The 19,730-nt window shown below is 31.9% G+C and overlaps 4 protein-coding genes across 4 annotated transcripts; 2 read left to right on the forward strand and 2 right to left on the reverse strand.

Moving 5' to 3' along the window:
• The first annotated feature begins 2,647 nt into the window (after positions 1 to 2,647).
• On the forward strand, positions 2,648 to 3,583 carry LOC114186654. Its single transcript, XM_028074624.1, has one exon. It carries the CDS (start codon positions 2,711 to 2,713, stop codon positions 3,461 to 3,463), a length of 753 nt encoding a protein of 250 aa, XP_027930425.1. The 5' UTR covers positions 2,648 to 2,710; the 3' UTR covers positions 3,464 to 3,583.
• Positions 3,584 to 7,207: 3,624 nt separating this feature from the next.
• On the forward strand, positions 7,208 to 11,660 carry LOC114187745 (protease Do-like 5, chloroplastic). Its single transcript, XM_028076098.1, has 8 exons — positions 7,208 to 7,519; positions 7,632 to 7,781; positions 8,137 to 8,199; positions 8,334 to 8,423; positions 9,249 to 9,371; positions 9,655 to 9,742; positions 10,512 to 10,586; positions 11,450 to 11,660. The coding sequence occupies exons 1-8, from the start codon at positions 7,292 to 7,294 to the stop codon at positions 11,554 to 11,556; spliced, it is 924 nt and encodes a 307-aa protein (XP_027931899.1). The 5' UTR covers positions 7,208 to 7,291; the 3' UTR covers positions 11,557 to 11,660.
• Positions 11,661 to 12,439: 779 nt separating this feature from the next.
• LOC114187747 lies at positions 12,440 to 13,273 on the reverse strand. Its single transcript, XM_028076100.1, has one exon. It carries the CDS (start codon positions 13,132 to 13,134, stop codon positions 12,784 to 12,786), a length of 351 nt encoding a protein of 116 aa, XP_027931901.1. The 5' UTR covers positions 13,135 to 13,273; the 3' UTR covers positions 12,440 to 12,783.
• A 620-nt stretch (positions 13,274 to 13,893) lies between these two features.
• LOC114187746 lies at positions 13,894 to 19,034 on the reverse strand. Its single transcript, XM_028076099.1, has 8 exons — positions 18,786 to 19,034; positions 18,668 to 18,708; positions 18,500 to 18,563; positions 17,837 to 18,025; positions 17,108 to 17,179; positions 14,823 to 15,001; positions 14,615 to 14,733; positions 13,894 to 14,461 (listed from the first exon to the last, which is right to left on the reverse strand). The coding sequence occupies exons 1-7, from the start codon at positions 18,933 to 18,935 to the stop codon at positions 14,616 to 14,618; spliced, it is 813 nt and encodes a 270-aa protein (XP_027931900.1). The 5' UTR covers positions 18,936 to 19,034; the 3' UTR covers positions 13,894 to 14,461; position 14,615.
• Positions 19,035 to 19,730: the final 696 nt, after the last annotated feature.

The raw sequence follows: 19,730 nt of genomic DNA on the forward strand, positions 1-19,730 counted from the left end.
AGATGATGAGGTAACGATAGTATTGAAAGAAGTATGTAATATATTTTAAGATATTATGATTAAAATCTTTCATAGATTCGACAGAGACGTGAAACTTCAATGAATTTAAAGTATTTTATTCCTAATAACTTTTTTTAATTCAGTAGTAAATTTTGAATGTTTTCACCTGTGTGATGAGAAACACCTTTCATACGAGTAGTGTAGTATCTATGAATAAGAAGTGAAAGGATGAAAACAAATGTAGACAGCGTAATCATAAAATATTAGGTTATAAAGCGAGTAAAAATAAAACTAATTTAAAATGGTTTGATCGAAGTTTTAAACACAATAATTTATTCGTGAATAAAATCTAATCAATCCCATCATAGAGACAAACCCAAAATCATGTTGGCCTCTCTTTCATCAGTGATATACACAATGGACAAAACATCATCAAAACAGACGAAACCACATCTTTATCTTGCTGTTCTTGCTCTGTTCCTACACTCACAACAAATTTCAATTAAATGTAGTTTTATAATTAAGGTACAATCTTTTTGATGATTTGATCACGCAACAAAGAGATAATTAACCAATTATAAATCGACAAAGCTTTTACCAATTCTAACCCACAAGTTCTTGCTCTCCAACATTGAGGTAAATAAATTAACACCAAAGACCCCAGTAAGCAGAAGTATTGAAGAGATTTAATGCATATATATGACCTATAAATTGAAGGAAGTTCTTATGGAATAAAGTTTCAAGATTTTCGTGCCACACAATCTAATGTCACCATCGTGATGTTGGGTGCAACTATATTTAAACTCGTGAAACAGAGCAAAGGTGTTTGCCATAGACGGTAAATGATGACTAAATGAATTGGGAGCGAAGCCAAAACCTTGGGGCTGCTCAAGGAGATTTTGCCACATGTTGGTGATTTTAAGGTTCCATGCTTCATGTTCTAAGCTTTGAACCTTATAAAAAACGAGAAGAGTTGTTGGAAAGGACCCACAAAAACCATTATATTGGCCAAGACGAACAAGAGTTACGCAGACTTTGGTAAATGATTGTTTGGATTTTGGTTTTTGTTTATTTGTCATAATTCAAGAATCCTGCGGATAAAGATACACCTAGCTAGCCACCTAGGCACACCATCCATAACTAGTCATCTTCTTCATCATTCATAGGAATCTCAAAATCTGGTTTCATCGCACAAGTGTCTATGTGGGTTATATCATATTCACACACGTTCCAACATTTCCTTCAATCATTTCTGTTACTTTCACTTTCACTACTATACTACAACATGGGGAATATCTAATTACAAATTATTTCTGTTTCTATTCTTAGCACAAACTTTAGCTGTATTGTATAGTTATGGCTATTTTATTTCTTAAATCATGATAAATTTACTTAAAGTTTTAAGAAAATTAATATTCTTACAGACAAATGATTATGTGTCAAGAGATGGCGAGAGAAAGAATACAGGTCTTTTTAATATAACCTTTTTTTTTAAATTATTTGCCATTGATGTATCTTGCACAATATGTAGATTTGCATATAAGTTGACACAAAACGCCTACTTAATATATATATATATATATATATATATATATATATATATATATATATTATATACTTTAGTAAAATATAAAGCAAAACATCACAGAGAATTTTATTATGACAATTAATATATATGATATATGAACGAATTATATAATAATGAAATGCATAGGTTCATCAATGTCTTCCATGTATACATTCTAGAGAATTCTTCAAGCTATGTACTTCTATATACAGTTCATGCTCACTTCTGTTATTTTAATCTTTGAAAACCAATAAATAAACCATCTCCAATGGTAATGAAACAAGCAACATAATATCAACTTAATAACTCATAAAAATAACTTTTCGGCTTGCCTTGTATAAAGTTTGGTTTGATACGGTCCGTGTATGAGGACTTATTAAATTAATTATTTATCTAAGAACATGATAATTGCTGAATCAACACTTGCCTTTGAACAATCAATGCTTACTTATCATGCATGACGTTGTGATATTTTGACTTCCTCTTGTTGCCAAATTCCTTTTCATTTTCGTTCCAATAGTTTTTAGTTTTCATAGCTATCATGTAAAATAATTGAGAGAAAACTAAGCCAAATTACCTAAAACCAGATACCAAAAGGCACATCTTAGACATTTTTTATTGTTAAACTCACCCAGATATTGGTAACTATTCTATCGATATCATGTCAATTGTACCTGTAATTTCTCACGTGAATACGTTATTGAGTTTTATATTTATATATAGTTGAACAACACATTCTTCTCCGTGAATTTAGTGCCTACGTAGATTTGTCCACTGCACAGAACTAAGATCATTATTAAGATAATTCATGTATCATGTTATTAACAAATACAGGTGGAGCCAATATTCAACTCAAACACATCATAGGTGTTAAATTATTCACCAAATTAGCTGGCACATTTTTTGCTCAACATTTATTGGATCATCACTCAAAACGATTCAAATGGAAACAAAAATTGTCACTGTAAGGGTAGATTTGTATTTGTAAGGGATTAATCATTTGATACTTAATCATATGAATCAAACATTATATATATATATATATATATAAGCTCTACAGAACTCATTTGAACTCCCACCAAACCTCGATTTATACACACTCAGAAAGCTTCACACACTCCTGTCACTTCCATAAACTCCTGCATGGCCAAATCACTATATCTAGAGCAAGATTTCAAACCAAAAGTTCATACCCCTGGAACAAAAAATCTATCTTTCTTTGCCTCTATGTTCTCCCTTTTCATCTACGTATGTGTCTTTTATACCTTCAACCTATCTCCCTATTCTCTCCTCAACAACAACATCTTCTGGTTTTTCATGTCCAACACCCTCATTCTCATCATTGCTGCTGACTATGGAGCCTCCAAAAAAAAACAAGATCTCTATGATGAGTATGTCCAACATAGTCAACCACGAAACTGTGCCTCCTCGTACGTACCCAAATATGATGAACAAGTTCATAAACAATGCATTAACCCAAAAAAAGAGCTGGGGCGTAAGCTGTTAGAGGAGAAGAAAGAAACTGTCTCTGATCAAAATATCCCAGAACGTGTACTTGAAATTGTGGCGATAAGCCAGCCTAAAAAATCTATTAAATTTTCCCGTGAGAAAAGGTGTGCACTTCATTTGCATGAGGGTGATGAAAAGATTGAGGAGAAAGCAATTCCAGCAAGAATTTACCGGCGAAGTAAATCTGATAGATCCAGCAGAGTGAAGCATGTAGTGAATGAGGAGAGAGTGAAGATGGTGCAAAGATCAGAGACTGTGAAGGTAAAAGTGAAGGTTGAAGAAGAAAATGAGTTTTCTAAGATGTCAAATGAGGATCTTAATAGGAGGATAGAGGAGTTTATTCATAAATTTAAATCTCAGACAACTAGCAATGTCTATCAAATTTAGAAAATCTGCGTTAGAAAATCCAAAAAATTTTGCGTTGTAGCTTCTGTACTTGTTTTAAATGCTGTCTTATGGCATAGACCTGTTTCACATGTTGAATATCGTTTTGTGTTTGTGAAACAATCTTAAATATTTGTGTTGTCCATTTAGTTTGGAGTGTATATACACCTGCAGTTTCTTCTCATCATCACCATTTCTCGTATAAATTAGTATAAACATGGAGATTTAAACTGATAAGCTTCCACTAATTCACAGAAATGAAATTGTGACCAGAAAATGAGAGATAGATATTTGTTGTTGAAGTGGTGCAAAATGAGCAATATTAAGATTTTGAGAAGTTATGTTGATTGAGGTAGTGTGGGTCTTAATCTATGTATGAGCATGCATCTTTGTTGTGCATTCGTGTAAAAGGTGAAAGCGACGGTTGAACAAACAATTATGATTTGTATGCAATGTGTACACGTTTGAGACGGCTTCAATTAGAACTACTCAATGTATTGCTATTTTAAAATGGTTATTACTAGACTTCTTTGACCTTGTTTTTTTTTTTTTATAAATTTTCATTTTTCTTGAATCATAAATTCTTAAACTGTTTAAAATGATTGAAATTGATTAAAGAGAGTTGAATTTGTTAATTGATACTTATTGTATAATATAAATTTTTTCCTTTTAAAATTTATATTGTTGTTCTTATTGAAAATTGTTGAGGAGTTCTTTGTATCAGACTACAAGTGTTAAGTATAGTTTGGATCGGATTTCAAATGTAATTAGAAAAAAAAAATCTACTTGTAGAAAATTCTTAAATGACTATAAAATATGAAGGGATATGAGAGAGTGGGTACTTAAATACCATATTGATTATTTATAACTTTAAGGGTGCGGATTAACATACTATATAAAAAATAAAGATAACTTGTATACAATATAAACTATTTATTTATACAATTTTAATTTTGAAAGCACCAGCTATAATAATTTAGTTTTTATATAATTATAACAGATGGAAGTTAATATTGTAACAACTTAAATTACCAATTAGAGCATTTTATTTGAATACTGTAGTTTTTTCAAATTCAATTACTAGAAGTGGGAAAAATCTAGAATACGAATACTCTAGTCTGACTAATAATTTTAAAATGAACATTTAATGAGAGCTTTTTTCAGTTATATAGTCTTATTTTTTGTGACGTTTTATTGGATTATGTAGCCAATATGTAGAAGAGTTAGTTAGTGCAGCGTAAAAAGTTTCTTATAGAAACACTATCGAATTTATTTTCCCTAAACAACATACTTTAGCTTTTATGCATTAAATACTACACTTTTATTTGCTCTAATATTCAGAATTCGATTTTTAGGAACTGAATTCTGAACATGTTTTAAGATTAGCACGCTTTTTAAATAGAAATATCAAAAACATATTTAGGACTTTTTTTTTTGTTTAAATCAAATTCTGAACTATTGGAATAAAAACATTTTAATTGAGTAATAAAAACCATAATTAATGTACTCTTTGAGAAAAGGAAATATTGCATGGTGCTATTTGCCTAAAAAGTTCAATAGTGCAAGTTTTGAAAGCATTATGATTATGAGGCGAGGTTTAGTGCTATATAAAGTTAAATATTCTAGTGCTACACTGAGTGGTTGGCTTCCAATTAAGAAAGTCTTTGTCCTATAGTTTATGTGTTAAATATTTATTCATGAGTTTTTTTTTTTTTTTGAGACCTTTTAGACTTAATTTGTCATAATTCAAGTATTTTTAAGCTTTTTACTTTTAGGATTGTGATATACAAAACAATTAGTTTGAGATCTCGTTTAGAGTCAAAATAAAAAAAAATAATAATATCTTATATACAATACTTACATATAATTATACTCTTTCAACAAAGTTGAAATCGGAACAATAAAAGATAATACTATTTGATAATATTTGCTATTAGTGATTTTATGGTAATGGATGATGAAATCTTAATATATTGATTTTAATTAATAATGAAAACAGACCAGTTATATTGTTGGAAAAAAATAGATATTGCTGATTCTTTATAAACATAAATATTTAATTTAATCTCAAGTGACATAAAAACTTAAGCTTTTAAGGAAAATAATGGGAAGCATATTTAGGAAAAGAAACCAACAACACTAACAAAAAAAACGATATGTCTAAAAGTCGTTTTCTACAAATACATTAGTTTTGTGCTTTTTATAATAATTTAAATTTTTATTTGTTTCTAAAAATTAAATGTACTTTTCAACGGCTATTCGCATGATCAATTAGTTCTCATTTTTTTTAAGGCACTTATAAACATGATCAATTATTTGTTTAGTACTAAATAATTGGGTCAACCAACCAATCAGTGGCATTGAATTTTAAAATTTTGTTGAAATGCTCATGTAAGCGGTGCTATGATGAGTTCATCAATTTAACTACTCCTTTAATTTCCATATTTATCCAAAATATGCATTTTAATCCTTATATCTATAAACACTACATTGTAACTACTATACAAACATGTATTTTTCTTTTTTACGTTTGAGTCTCAGTCACTAATTATAGAATAACTTTGTTTAGGCACACAAAATCAAAATTGATTATATATATATAATTTCTGCATAATTTTGTTTGAAGAAGTTAAAGGAAATAAAAATAAACAATATACATATATTATAACGAGCGTGATGGACAATAATTTCTGCGAAATGAAATCACACAATCACAATCTTTGACTTTATGAAGCTTTGAATCGTAAGAACATATTAGTTAATCAAATGTCAGTTTATGCTATTTTCAACCCTTAAATCTACCACACAGGTAAAAGCATTTTCATACAATCTCATGCATCTTCTTCTTTGAATATCAAAGTATATTCTGTTTAATTTAACATAAAAAAACCTTTAATATTTGTGTTTTCTATGGAAATCGGAAGTAAGGTTTCATTTAACATATTCAACCAAAAACAATTCAATTTATGAATTATTTTTATTTGGACTGGTATTTCTAGATTTTTTTTATTATTTTAGTGAAACAAAAATTATATAAAACAACCTCTTCAACAAAACAAAACAGATAAATCCAAAGTGGAATATTTTTATATTCACTTTTATTCGATAAAAAGTTAGGTGTCCTAAATCAAATAACAAATATATAAAATGAATAATTTAGCTCAAAGTTAATAATGTTTCAAGTTATAAAATATAAGTAACTTAGTCTCGAGAGCTTTTGTATTTATAAAGAAATAAATAAAATAATTACAAATATTAAAAATCTTAATCCTGTTTAGTTAAAAAACAAATTAAATTTTTTACTTAGTTTCTTTATTACATTTATAAATTTTTTATTTTTTGTTTATCTATTTATATATATATATATATATATATATATTAAAAAATACACTTAATTAATAAAGTAAAATATTAATTATAAAAAAAATTATTTTTTGTTTATAGCTTTTTATATAAATATTTAGTCAATTAATAAAGATGATTGTATTATACCATGCGATAGAATACAATTAATAATATCTATACATGCCTACTTTGATTTTAATAACTGGACTGGATTGTTAGAATCTAGTATGTACATGATTGGATAATTACTACGCAACATATCTCTCTTAAATTTACATGGTTATCATATTAATAAAAACATAAATATAAATTCTGAATCAACACTACATAGGATATTCCTAAAACAATAGTAAATTATTTGACATTAATATTTGTGATACAGTGTAGTTTATGTAATATTTGTTTGCAGCATTGCCAAAAGAAATAGTAAAGTAAGTGGAATCAAGAAAACACTGGTAAGGAATGGTCTTATCCGGTGTCTGAGACATGGCACTGTTTTCTCTGCAAAACAACCTTTTTCCATTGCTAATGTTAAATAGTAGTTTCTCAACCAAGACCCTCCCCTCTGTCACTACTCGTCGAGCCACCGTCTTTGGTTCCACCCTCCTTTTTCTCAATTTGTCCAATCTCAATTCAACACCCCTTGCACTTCCACAGCTTCTGCTAGATGACGAGCTTCAGCAACAAGAAGACCGTGTTGTGCAACTGTTTCAGGTAATCTCAACTTTGGTTAAATACTCATGTTGTATTTGTTCAGTATAAATGGTGATTACTTTTTCTTCTTTTGCTATTATTTTATTAAATACGGGAATTGGGATTGTCACAGGATACTTCACTGTCGGTTGTTTTCATTAAAGACATTGAATTGGCTAAAGTTCCCAAGGCTTTTTCCAAGGGAGCCGTGGTGAATGAGGACGAAGATGAAAAAGTTGAAGGCACTGGCTCGGGCTTCATCTGGGATAAATTTGGTCACATAGTAAGATAACCCAAATCAGATATAGGAAAATAGTTCGCCCCATTTGGATTTTATTCTGTTTATCGTAATTTACTGTTTCACTAGTGGAGCAGTTTTTGTTTAAAGTCTATGAAGATAGGTACCGAAAGGACAAACTTTTACTTGCAAAATGGTGGTTTCAATTCAATGAAGATTGATGACATGTGGAAAACTGTTTCATTGACTTTGAAATTCCTTTGATCATTATCAACGTAATTAGACAGTGAATAACACATTTATGCATATTTTGATTTTGACACGATATCTTAATGGCTAATAAGGAATTGTACTGATTACTGATTGTTCAGACTAGTGATGTGTTTTTGCTGGTGGACAGGTTACCAATTACCATGTTGTTTCTAAAATGGCTACTGATACCAGTGGTTTACAACGTTGTAAGGTTTTCCCTTGATGCTGTTAATTCCATTAGACTTTAATATTATATTTTTTATCAGAGAAGAATGATTATATTATATTTGTTTTAGCATTTCTCCGGGTAGCAATAGTATTGCACATTTGTACTGCTGTCTACAGGTATTCCTAGTTGATACCAAAGGGAATAGCTTTTACAGGGAAGGCAAGATAATTGGTTTTGATCCAGCGTACGACCTAGCTGTTCTGAAGGTATACATTCCAAATCCTCTTTTTTTTTCCCCTTCATTTTATTCCTTTTCAGAACACATTGTTCTTTGCTACTTCTGTGGCCTCTTCTCTATGCTCTCCACTTTCCGATCCACTATCGTGACATATCCTTGTCTGCTACTTGAACACTGGTATTCTTTAACACTGTTGTTACCATAATTGCTTTTATAGTCATGTTCGGCAAGCTGCTTTACTAAGCACATGATTTATCTTAGTTATACGGTCATTTTAGGCCATCATAATGGGAAAGCCTAAATCTTCCAGCCCAAATTACGTTTTGAGCATGTTGATATAGTATAGCAAAATTATTGTTGGCTTCAATTTTCCCTCCTAAGGTTCTAAAAAGTATTAAACAATATTGATGTTCATCAAACTGAAAGGCCAGTTGAGTAGCTAAATCAGTATCTGTCTGGTAGAAAAGATATTTTATTTATGGTGTAAAACCCATACTATTCTATCCCAGTTAAAAGGAAAAGGGAAAAAAAAGGGAAAAAAGCTCTGAATGTCTTTGACCGGAAGTATTTCTAAAGTGAATAGAAATGAAGAGTTGGTTGTGAGCTCAAAGTATTTGTAAAGACAAGGATTTAGGAGCGTACAGTAGTGAAAAATCGGTTACATAACATGAAATGAACGTTGGAAGAAATTGATGTCGCAGTCTGTGCTTTTCATTTTATACATGATAGATAGATTCTCATTTTTCTTCTTTTGTTTACCTAATAAAACCAATATATTAAGTTACATTTAACTTCTGCATTTTTCTTTCTCTTGTGTGCCACTCAGAAATGCATAAAGTTGTTCTATTTGCAGGTTGATGTTGATGGATACGAAATAAAGCCAGCTAATCTAGGTCAGTCTAACAATTTACGTGTTGGCCAAAGTTGCTTTGCCATTGGGAATCCTTATGGATATGAGAACACTCTCACTACAGGGGTAATTTTTTAATCATCTATTTCTTACATCTCTATCCATTCAGGCAAAATAGTTGTAGAAGAAGGATAATAACTTATACATAGGGCAATTATTTACGCTGGCCTATGTAAAAATTTTGTCATACTGAGCTATAGCTTCCCATATAGAACAACAATAGTTATATTTTTCAGAATAACCATTTTGAGTCACGCGCAGGCACTGGATTTTAGCAGTAATAGTAAGTTCTGATGCTCCAAAAAAGTATAATGTGATCATTCTGTATTGTCTGATGTAAATTATGCAGGTGGTCAGTGGTTTAGGCCGCGAGATACCTTCACCAAATGGAGGGGCCATCAGAGGAGCTATTCAAACTGACGCAGCAATTAATGCTGGTAACCTAACCTTACCTTAATCGACGTTCATAGTGTTAGGACCTCAACCTCCTCTAAGTAAGAGTCAAGGAATGTGGGTAAACTGTAGTTTGTACTCTAATTCATTGCATATCAATCAAAATGGTCACTTCAGTTTTTCCCCTTTACTCTACAACTTGGGCATGGATCGAGAGGAGACTACGTAATATTAACCTTTCAACCTCTCTTCTCATCATGATTTTTAAAATATGTTCTGTCCATGTAATATCAGTTATAGATGTGATTTGATTAGTTAAGCTAAATTCATATCGAAGCTATCAGAGCAGCTGCAAGACTGAAACAAAATTGCCTTTATTACCCAATGGTTTTGGGTTAATTTACCAGATCTTCTGCAAAAGGACACGGGCATCAACAATGCTAGCCAGTTATCTCCATATCTAGTACAGATGGCTGCATTATTCTTGGAAAATATAATGCCTAGTGATATCAACCTCTGCAGATTCACTTCTTTCTACCTAAATGGGGGAAGAAAATATATAGTTCTGAAAATAATATTGGTTAGAAACGTTTTACTTAGAGAAATTATTAGATCTATTTCTGTCCCTGTTTCCATGTCTTATGTAATATTTAAGACATGACTTTATTGTTTACTGAAATGCCAAGTTTTAGATGGTATTGTTTGTTACAACTCTTAGGATTAACAAAATTATTTTGGAGTTAAGTATTTTCTTAAGTTGCTGTTGCACGAGATTATGTAGGTATAATCTTATATGTGCACGAATGTGACCAGGAAATTCAGGGGGACCATTGATCAACTCGTATGGCCATGTTATTGGAGTAAACACAGCTACCTTCACTAAGAAAGGTAATAAGAAACTATTACTTTTATCAATATACTTTCGTAACACTGTAAGGAGGGAATAAGAGACTCATGCTTTTAGCCTGAATTAGACAGGAAATTTTGTCTTAAATAATAATGTTATTATTTCTTCCTTTGCATAATTTATTGTTGCAAAACTCCAGTACATCATATTTATTTAAAAGATAGTTGGAGAGAAGAAGCTGCAACACAATTTAAGTCTAGAAAATTGAGATTACCTTTTCTTTATCTAGTATCTTGCTTCCAAAAGAATGGTGTTGAGTTAGGTAATGAACTCACATATTCATCATCACCTTTACTTTTTTTCTTTATTTTCTAAAAGAGTAATCAGTTCTTAGAATTTTGTTCCCTTTTATTTCATATGTATATCCGCTCGATTTAGGAATCTATTTCTTCCACTGAACCTGGTAGCAATGTCAATCTGTCGAATATGTATACGTTAGGATCAATTCTAGTTCTAGGAATTAACATGAAACTCAAAGAAGATAGAGAAGAGAGGGAATCTTATGAAAGAAAGGGTTCTGAAATAATTACTTGATTGTATTAAGTGTTTTACCAGAGGAGAAAACTGTCTGTGTATCAGTTAATACTCGGCCACTTATAGCTACTAACTAACCAACTAATTGTAACCCCTCTCACCATACATCTTATTTCATATCTGTACCCAGTTAAATTTCCATTACTTTAACCTAAATAAGAAATTAATTTATCGTTCCTCTTCATTTCAGAAACATTATCTAAGCTCTGTTATTTTGGTGGAAAGCAATATCAAAGCTAAATTAGAATAATTTCTTCTACTAGATTGTTATGTTTGAATAATGATTTTTGCTCATTTTGATTCATTTCAGGGACTGGAATGTCGTCAGGTGTTAACTTTGCAATTCCCATTGACACAGTCGTCAAAACTGTTCCATACCTTATTGTCTACGGAACACCTTATAGTAATAGGTTTTGATTGTTCATGTAACATTCTATAAAACCTGAACTTTGAATATCATTTTTACATTCAGTGAAATACCATGTCTGTTCTAAAGCTAAACAAGTATCCTCTCTTCTAAATCTGTAAATTTTGTCACTACCTTTCTAGCATTTCAAAGGTTAAAAATAAATCACTTAAAGGACAAACCTCTTTCAATACATGTTTTCTTCTTGTAAATAGATATTAGTTGCTGATCTCGGCTGTACAATGCATTTTTTTGACACATTACTAAACAGACGAACAAAACAAAAATTTTGCAGTTTCTCAGCCTTGTGATACAACAATTATAACAAGTTTTATTATAGTTGCTCCAATAAGCAAAACAAAATCATGATTTATTTCTCTAGTGCCATTGTTACACTTCCGGCATTTTTGTAGAGATCAATTCATTTATAACCATCGAAAAAAACTAATAGTTCATAGTTGTTCCTAGTTCGTGTGCACAAATTCTTAATATTGATTGATGAGAAGAGACCATCAAGAAAATGTTCACTCGGTGCTGCAATCTAGAGTTAGAGTGGTAGCCGTGCTAATAATACTTAGATGTAAGTATTAATAACAAAAAGTAAGGGTTCAACATATATAATATATACTATGGTTTGAATAAATATATATTTTGGTTTGCTTTTTAAAAGCATAAATACAATGTAGTATTAGTATAAATCATTAATGATGTACAGTTGCGTAAAATCTACCTATTAACCGGAACAGTTTAGAAAATTTCATTTGCAGAAAATGCTTATCTCTCACTTTCTTTTGACTGTTGCACAGCATTAACAATAGCTCTACTAGGAATTGTTTGATTATAAACTCTCTTGATTTCAAAACACGCAAACAAAACCAAATAATAACCAGCCGCGAACCTGAATTCAGCTACAATATCAAGATTTATGAAGTAATTGCATCTGCAATGTAACCATGACTGTGTTTGAGATGTTGTATACATCAGCTACATTTTCCGCAATATCAAGCAATTCAAACTACTATCACAACCAATACAAACTATTACCACAACCGCAATTTAACAAAAGAAATTCACCTGTTCCTCGCTCACATCAAATCTGATAGATCATTTAGCATCTCAAAATGTACAAAAACATGAACATATAGCTGAAACTATCAGTAGCACCAACAAATTCTCTTTCGTTTCAGTAACGAAACATGAGCAATTGAAGAGGCACTCACAGTCATACATAGGAAACCCTAGCTAACTCTCGGTGGCCCTGGATGAAGCGAGAGGAGAGAGAATTGTTCGTGGATAGAGGAATCCACGTGACAAGAGGTGCGACAGGAGGAGGGAATGAGAATAAGGCCGAGACACCTCTGTTCCATGGGAGAAGGCGAGGATTGGCGCGTGCTGCGATACTCGATGGCGTCTTGGAGAATGATGTTGCCTTGTTTGTCAATGCAATAGAAGGAACCCAAGAAGAACCTTCCGTCTTTGATACCCACTAGCATTCGCCGAAACAGCAGCTTCCGTGCCCGACTCACCGCACCGGAGCTACCGGAGTTCTCTGCTTCTGCTTCGACCGGAACAGCTTCTTCTTCCTCCATCTCACCGCACCGATGTATGAGTATGTTTTGTGATCAATTGTTTTCCACTGGCTCTTGGATTCCAAAGCCACCGCACCTATTCACCGCCTTAACCTAACCATACAACCCAGCTATTATATGTGGAACTTTTATAACTTCAAGTGGAACTTCTTTTAAAAGGCTTGGAACCTGTTTCACACTTTTTTATATTATTATTATTATTTTTTTATTATTATTATAGCAAAATAAAATGTTTCTTTTTTCTTTTCAAATAGCCACTTCATAAAAAAAAAAGGCTTACGTTTATTAACGCTGTCATTAATTAAAGAAGAAAATGAAAAAAATACTATGAAAACTTGATGTTCGTGGATAATCGGAGACACTTCATGCAGGTGAACTTATTCATCTTTAAAATTCAGAGACAGGATGATGCGTAAAGACGCTTGATCGCACCCACTTCATATGTGATGCTTGATTATTCCAAGACAATTTGTTTACATAGAGCTAAAGTGCATTTCATCTCAGCATTTCTGACCAGTGATTGTTATCAGGTTCAGTATCTTCTTGAAAACAACAAATTGAATCTAAAGGCATGTCTTTATGGTCATGAAAATAGATCTATGAAGTCCGGTATTTTGTTTTTTTTTTACTGTATTCTTGTTTCTTAAAATTTAGATGCTTAACTTTCTTTCAACATTTTTAGTATCAGCATAAGATTAAGATTGTTATGTTATAGCTCTTTTTGAAAACAAATAAAAGATGTAGACATCTCAAAAGCGTTAACATAAAGGACTTTTGAATGAAATTTTACAATGAGATATAACATACAGAATGGAATGGAGTTATGCAGGGATAAATCTAACGATGAGATAGTATAGTACAGTATATCTTTCTGCTGATCTTTAATGGTCAACCATACAGGCGTCAGGCAGTTGAGAATGTATCTATATAGAGGGTTCAAGTGTGCCCTCTTTTAAATCTCTACAATGACACGGTAGGGCGTTTAGTCTATTCCTCCATTCTTTTGAATAATGGTTGAATTTCATAACAAATCATTGCTCAGTCTTTGCTCTCCAAGAGGTGTACAATCGGTAAATTCAAGTACAAACATTTAATATTTTACAAAATTCCTAGAATAAATCTTTGGTTTTCCATAAATTTGTAAGTTTTAGTGTGCTTTTATTTGAATGAATTTCAATATAAGATTAAAAAGAAAATTGGAAGAAATATTGAAAAGATGTACTCTACTATCATCTCATGGATACTTCCTTGTGTTACAGTTTCCAGTCCCCGCAAATGTCACTAGTTAAAATTGCATAATCTCATTCATATGCATCATACTCAATATCTGCAAATGCATAATATCATTGTAAGCTCTCACATAAAGAAACAATGAACAAATAAAACAGAACAAACAGAGTTGGGGAGCGAAAATAAATGTTCCAAGAACAGTTTTACCAAACTGAAACCAGTCATAAAAACAGATAAAACTAGCCCTCACCTCATTTCTCATCCAGAAGAAGTGATGTGCAAGAATGAAGAGAAGATATTTCATCTTCTTTTGCCAACCCAAAGCCTTGCCATCTTACTCTACCGAAATTATCAAGTAGAAAGATATACCTGTGAGGTAGGAATGTTAAAAACAGTTTTATTTATAACTAATAACTTCACTGTATAAAAAAATGATAGAATATAAAAAAGCTTTTAACCCTGTTAGAAGATTCAATATCTGAAGTTCTTTTCTGAAATAATAGTGGTCACCAAATGAATAAACCGTATGCTTCTCAAGTGTATCCTTGCTTTCATGATTATTAGGCTTCTTCATTGTCCAGAGAAGGAAACGTTTTATAGGAGGCCGACACAAAAGCCACGAATCTATAAATGATACCTGATAGGAAACACGATATAACTTCATTTGTAGCCGGTGATTGAAAAGATGGAAATAAAGAAATAATCACCGAAGTTCTGTTTAAATAATAATATTGGAATTACAGTTTGAAATTATAATTTTAATCCAATTTTCTTGGAATTGGATATTCTTAAGAATCACATTTCTTTTATGTTTGGGACAGAGTTGATGAATAGAAATATAATACAAATTAAGTTGGAATTCTATTAAAGGACGTCGGTGATGATGAACAAAGAACACAGGAAACAATCAATATTAATTGGTGATAATTGGCAATGACATGGCATGTGTCCACAACAATGATTGCTAAGAGGACGTAAATCACAATGGCTTCTATAGTTAGCAGGAGACAATGATAATGAACATTAAAATATGAAATGGAGAGATATGATTTTGAAAATTCTTTGTGTACTTCATTTTACGTACTTCAAATTCTTTGAAAATTAAATATATTTGTTAGAGATATGATTTCTATATTACATTAAATGGAGAGAGATATCATATGATTTGAAGGAAAATATCGTCTAAAATATTTCCTAGAATTTTTTTTTTTTTTTTATCAGCATTTCCTAGAATTAAATATTGATTTTGTTCCTTATTGTATTTCTCATTCATTACAGATAAGAACATTCATGTATACATAACACACACACAACTACTAGCAATCACGTCAACATGGTATAAGAGTTTATCATATTGATGTTTGTTAGACCTATTATATCACTTCTTATAACACCACCTATAAATATTTAGTCTCACATTTAAGATGTCCAGTATTTACACTGCTTATAAGCATCTAAGATGTCCAGTACTCAGCATGAGAAGATGTGTTGGAAATCTCATATCGACTAAAAATATCCAAAATTATAGTATCTAATCATGAATCCAAACATCACCTTACAAGTCAATTTTTTTGGTGATTGAATTAGGTTCAAAATTCACTTTCTAATGTACATCATTGGAATTTAACTATTTGACTTGACATCTGATCTGAAGATCAACCCGTGCATAAATGGAATTGGCGAAGCATTCACACCAGCTATTATAATTTCAATATAAAAATTTTATAGGTCATACATATATATTAACATTTTGAGTGTTTTAAATTATATATATTCTTAACAGTTTACATTTTTATGCTACATAAGTAATAAACATAGTTATAAATCCCAAAGGATAGTGCAAAGCAGTCAACCGCAAAACCACTGACCACTCCAGTGTTCGGCAACTCACAGAATGACTGATAAAGTTCAGATATAGCTTAAATAATATAAAAGCTCAAATATAAAAAATAAAGATGTAAAACAAAACAAAAAAATCAGAAGAGAAAACAAAGACGAAATGAAAGACCTGTAGAAGATAGAGAACAAAGAGACCTGTGGGAGAATAGAGAGAAAGACCAGAACAGTCCCCAGAACAGAGTTGGAAAGGAAACATTGTGCTGTATTTTGGTCTTTCTTGTGTTCATCCTAATGACAGAAAGAATAAATCTTGCCCCCTACGTCTATATTTCAAATGAAGACTGAAAATCAAAAAAAGTTGGTTCAGGAATAAAGAGGGGAATTTCCCTGCCAGCCACAGCGACCAAGATGGCCATGATTTTCTGGATGGTGGCTGCAATTAGCAGCCGCAACCCCTGATACATAAAAAACTCTAGTACAGGTATGAAATCATGGGCAGAGACTACTCCACGCCACACCAACCTTCACCATTATACTGCCCTAGTGATAAAATTAGCAATAACTTATTAAGTTTTCTTCCCCTGGTCTTTTTCTGTGACTTTTCAATGAAAACCCAAGTACGTAAACCCTTAGGGTCAACAGAGTAAGTGATTGATTGAGAAACTCTCTTCAAGAAGCCAAGTTAAGGATTATCATCTCAGACAAATAGTGGCACAAAACGGAAAACTTAAGAAAATCAAGTAGAATTTTCAAATTCCATTGGGACAAACACATTTAAAAAAGGCGAATGTATAACTTGTCTTGTCATCTTTTTCTTTACAACTGATGTGCTGTCATATATGACTTACTAATATATCAAGATCAACAACAAAAAGCATAAACATGAAAGAAACAGTTAAATTACCTGATATAAATGAACACCTTTTGATTTTCTAAATGCTTCAAGAAAAGGTACACTCCAAGAGTTGATCATTTCCTGTCAAAGATATACAAAAATGAATTTACTGCACCAACAGTAGACCAAATTAAGCTGAAAATGTGGTTACTGACAAACATACCAAACAATACAACAAGCATAATATCTAGTTCCTTTATCACTTGTACTCATAATAAAAGGTGTCAAATGTATTTCTTAGAGTTGCAAATTCATTACAGCAGGTCATGTCAAGATTGCAGCAATAAATGACATTTGTCACAAAAAAAACAAGGATTCTTAAGGCTGAAATGCAAACATAGCCCAGTAAGAGTAATTAAAGTATCTTCACGATATATTTACTCTATTCTTTTCTTCTTGTCTCCAATGACATTTTAATTCCCTTTACAGGGACAAGTAATAGTAGACATTGTTCAGCCTTCAATCAAATAGAATAAGACTACAACAAATGCTACCATTAAATGTCAACCATTAGGGCTTTGTTTGAATAAATGTTAAAACATATTGAATAACAATGACCAGTAAGAGTTGGATTGGCATTTAACGCACCTAGGGCAGTGGAAAGGGTCTAAACCAGAGGCAGTGTAAGACATACATGGTTGGTGTTGCCTGCACTCGAATGAGCAGGCAACGTAATAATGTGGACTGTACACGATAGAAATCACATAATCACAAAACACTACCATGATCCATCATTACCTGGGAGCTTGCTCGAAATGAAAGACAAACCAAAGATGCCTTGGGCACAGAAGATTTATCAGAATCAACTGCAAGATCAGAAACACGGATAGGAAGCTTCATTGTTTTACCATCCGAGAAGCTAACTTCAAGATCAGGAAACTTCACAGCTGCCATTGCAGGTATTATCACTTTATTAGCTACAGCAATCTGCACAAGTCACAGGTAAATCTGTCATATTCTTACTTTCTTAGCTGGTATACCCTAGACGGGTTTCTAGTTTAAACAGTCAATCATTTCCTTCCTTATTAGACAGATAGTGCATCTGTGTGTACTGATCCAAACAATATACATATAACTGTTTTGAGTTTAATTAGCCCAGTAGATAAGTAAAGTTCTAACTTCTAAGCAAGCTAGTTTAGACCAATTTAGCAAAACTGAGAGATATGGAGTTTGGAAAGTTAGTTTTAGTTTATGTATATGGTGTGTCATCCTACTTGGAACATAGAAACTAGAATTAAACAGCAGAAAACCTACATTGATCTCGCATGAACGAGCTTCAACATATTCCACCAGACCAAATCACATGCTATAGAAACAAAAGAATTTATTATAAAATAGTTGTTTGCCACTAACAGCAAAGTAAAGTAAATGCAATATTGCAAGAATGTCTGAGTAAATTACCTTACCACCGTGCTGTTTGAACTCGGCCATATCGGCAAAGTATCCCCTCTTCATTTCATCTCCACTATATAAAAATAAATAAATAAACTATCAGTCAACATCACTCACTCTTTCACTTCCCTTCGTTACTGACTACAACACTTCACAAAAACCATAAATTGAACTTACAGTCGAGCGCGCTCCTCCTCAATTGCTTTCTTATTTATAAACTGCAAAGAAAAACGAAGTGTGATCAAAACTATGAATCTAACGTAATTAAAAAAGAAAAGCGAATGGAAGACGAAACCTGGTGAAGATCGAGGAAACGTTTGGGGGTGAGGCGTGCCAAATGCTGCGAGGGAAGAGGACAATGACAATGAACCTTCTCCGCTGCGAAACCCACAACGTAATCACGGAGACTGGGGCGCCGTCGTATCATTCGCTTCAAACTCACCATCTTCGCCGTTTCCCTTTTGATCTGCCTCTCTCCGTCCCCAAGTTTACCACCACCCTTATATGCTGAGCAATTTATTCCACATCTTAAATTCCAAACTCATATCTATCATAAATTTATTAATTTTCACAATAAATGTTTTCAAGTTTCAATTTGTTCCAAATTTCATATTTCATATGAATCAAATTCTTTTTAAAACGATTTTATGACGAAACTAATATTAATAACAGATAAAAATGAAATATTTTATATCAACAAAGTACTTTTCATTTTAACGATTAGGTAATTTTTCAAGAAAAAGGGGATGATATTCTAAGCAGAGGTTCAATATTAAAACCACTCATAAAAGAATTTATATTTTTATCTTACTGAAAGAAATAAGAAATTTGGTAATTTATGTTTTCTTTCTTGATTTTGTTACAGGAGGTGTTCTTCAACCAAAAAATAATGGAGGTGTTCTTCAACCAAAAAATAATAGAAGTGTTCACGTTTACTTTCTTATAATCCATTAGTTGGACATGCTAAGCACAAGACGGAATTCAATTCACCATCTATGTCTTTAGCTAATTAAAATGTAAAATTTACATATAAGCTACGAACCACCTTTAAAATAGTGTTCCTGAGTTCACATTTTTTTGACACGATTTCTTCTTAACTGTCACAATTAAATTTATTTTTCGGATCATACACCAATCATTGGACTTGTGACACGTCTTAACTTTCACAACTCAAATTTTTCTCTTGGATCCGACACTCTGCGACATTTTAGACTAACTCGACACCTATTCTTCACAAAAC

This window comes from Vigna unguiculata, chromosome 6 (assembly GCF_004118075.2).
Source record: "Vigna unguiculata cultivar IT97K-499-35 chromosome 6, ASM411807v1, whole genome shotgun sequence".
In the NCBI taxonomy this organism is placed as follows: Eukaryota; Viridiplantae; Streptophyta; class Magnoliopsida; order Fabales; family Fabaceae; genus Vigna; species Vigna unguiculata.

What these genes read in the sequence shown, in the direction of transcription:
- LOC114187745 (XM_028076098.1), top strand. Translation starts at nt 7,292, where the DNA reads ATGGCACTGTTTTCTCTGCAAAACAACCTTTTTCCATTGCTAATGTTA. An exon ending in GTGGTTTACAACGTTGTAAG is followed by an intron (nt 8,200 to 8,333) that starts GTTTTCCCTTGA and finishes TGCTGTCTACAG; the next exon opens with GTATTCCTAGTTGATACCAA. An exon ending in ACGACCTAGCTGTTCTGAAG is followed by an intron (nt 8,424 to 9,248) that starts GTATACATTCCA and finishes TTCTATTTGCAG; the next exon opens with GTTGATGTTGATGGATACGA.
- LOC114187747 (XM_028076100.1), bottom strand. Translation starts at nt 13,134, where the DNA reads ATGGAGGAAGAAGAAGCTGTTCCGGTCGAAGCAGAAGCAGAGAACTCC.
- LOC114186654 (XM_028074624.1), top strand. Translation starts at nt 2,711, where the DNA reads ATGGCCAAATCACTATATCTAGAGCAAGATTTCAAACCAAAAGTTCAT.
- LOC114187746 (XM_028076099.1), bottom strand. Translation starts at nt 18,935, where the DNA reads ATGGTGAGTTTGAAGCGAATGATACGACGGCGCCCCAGTCTCCGTGAT. An exon ending in GAGGAGGAGCGCGCTCGACT is followed by an intron (nt 18,564 to 18,667) that starts GTAAGTTCAATT and finishes ATTTTTATATAG; the next exon opens with TGGAGATGAAATGAAGAGGG. An exon ending in TCAAACAGCACGGTGGTAAG is followed by an intron (nt 18,026 to 18,499) that starts GTAATTTACTCA and finishes TGACTTGTGCAG; the next exon opens with ATTGCTGTAGCTAATAAAGT.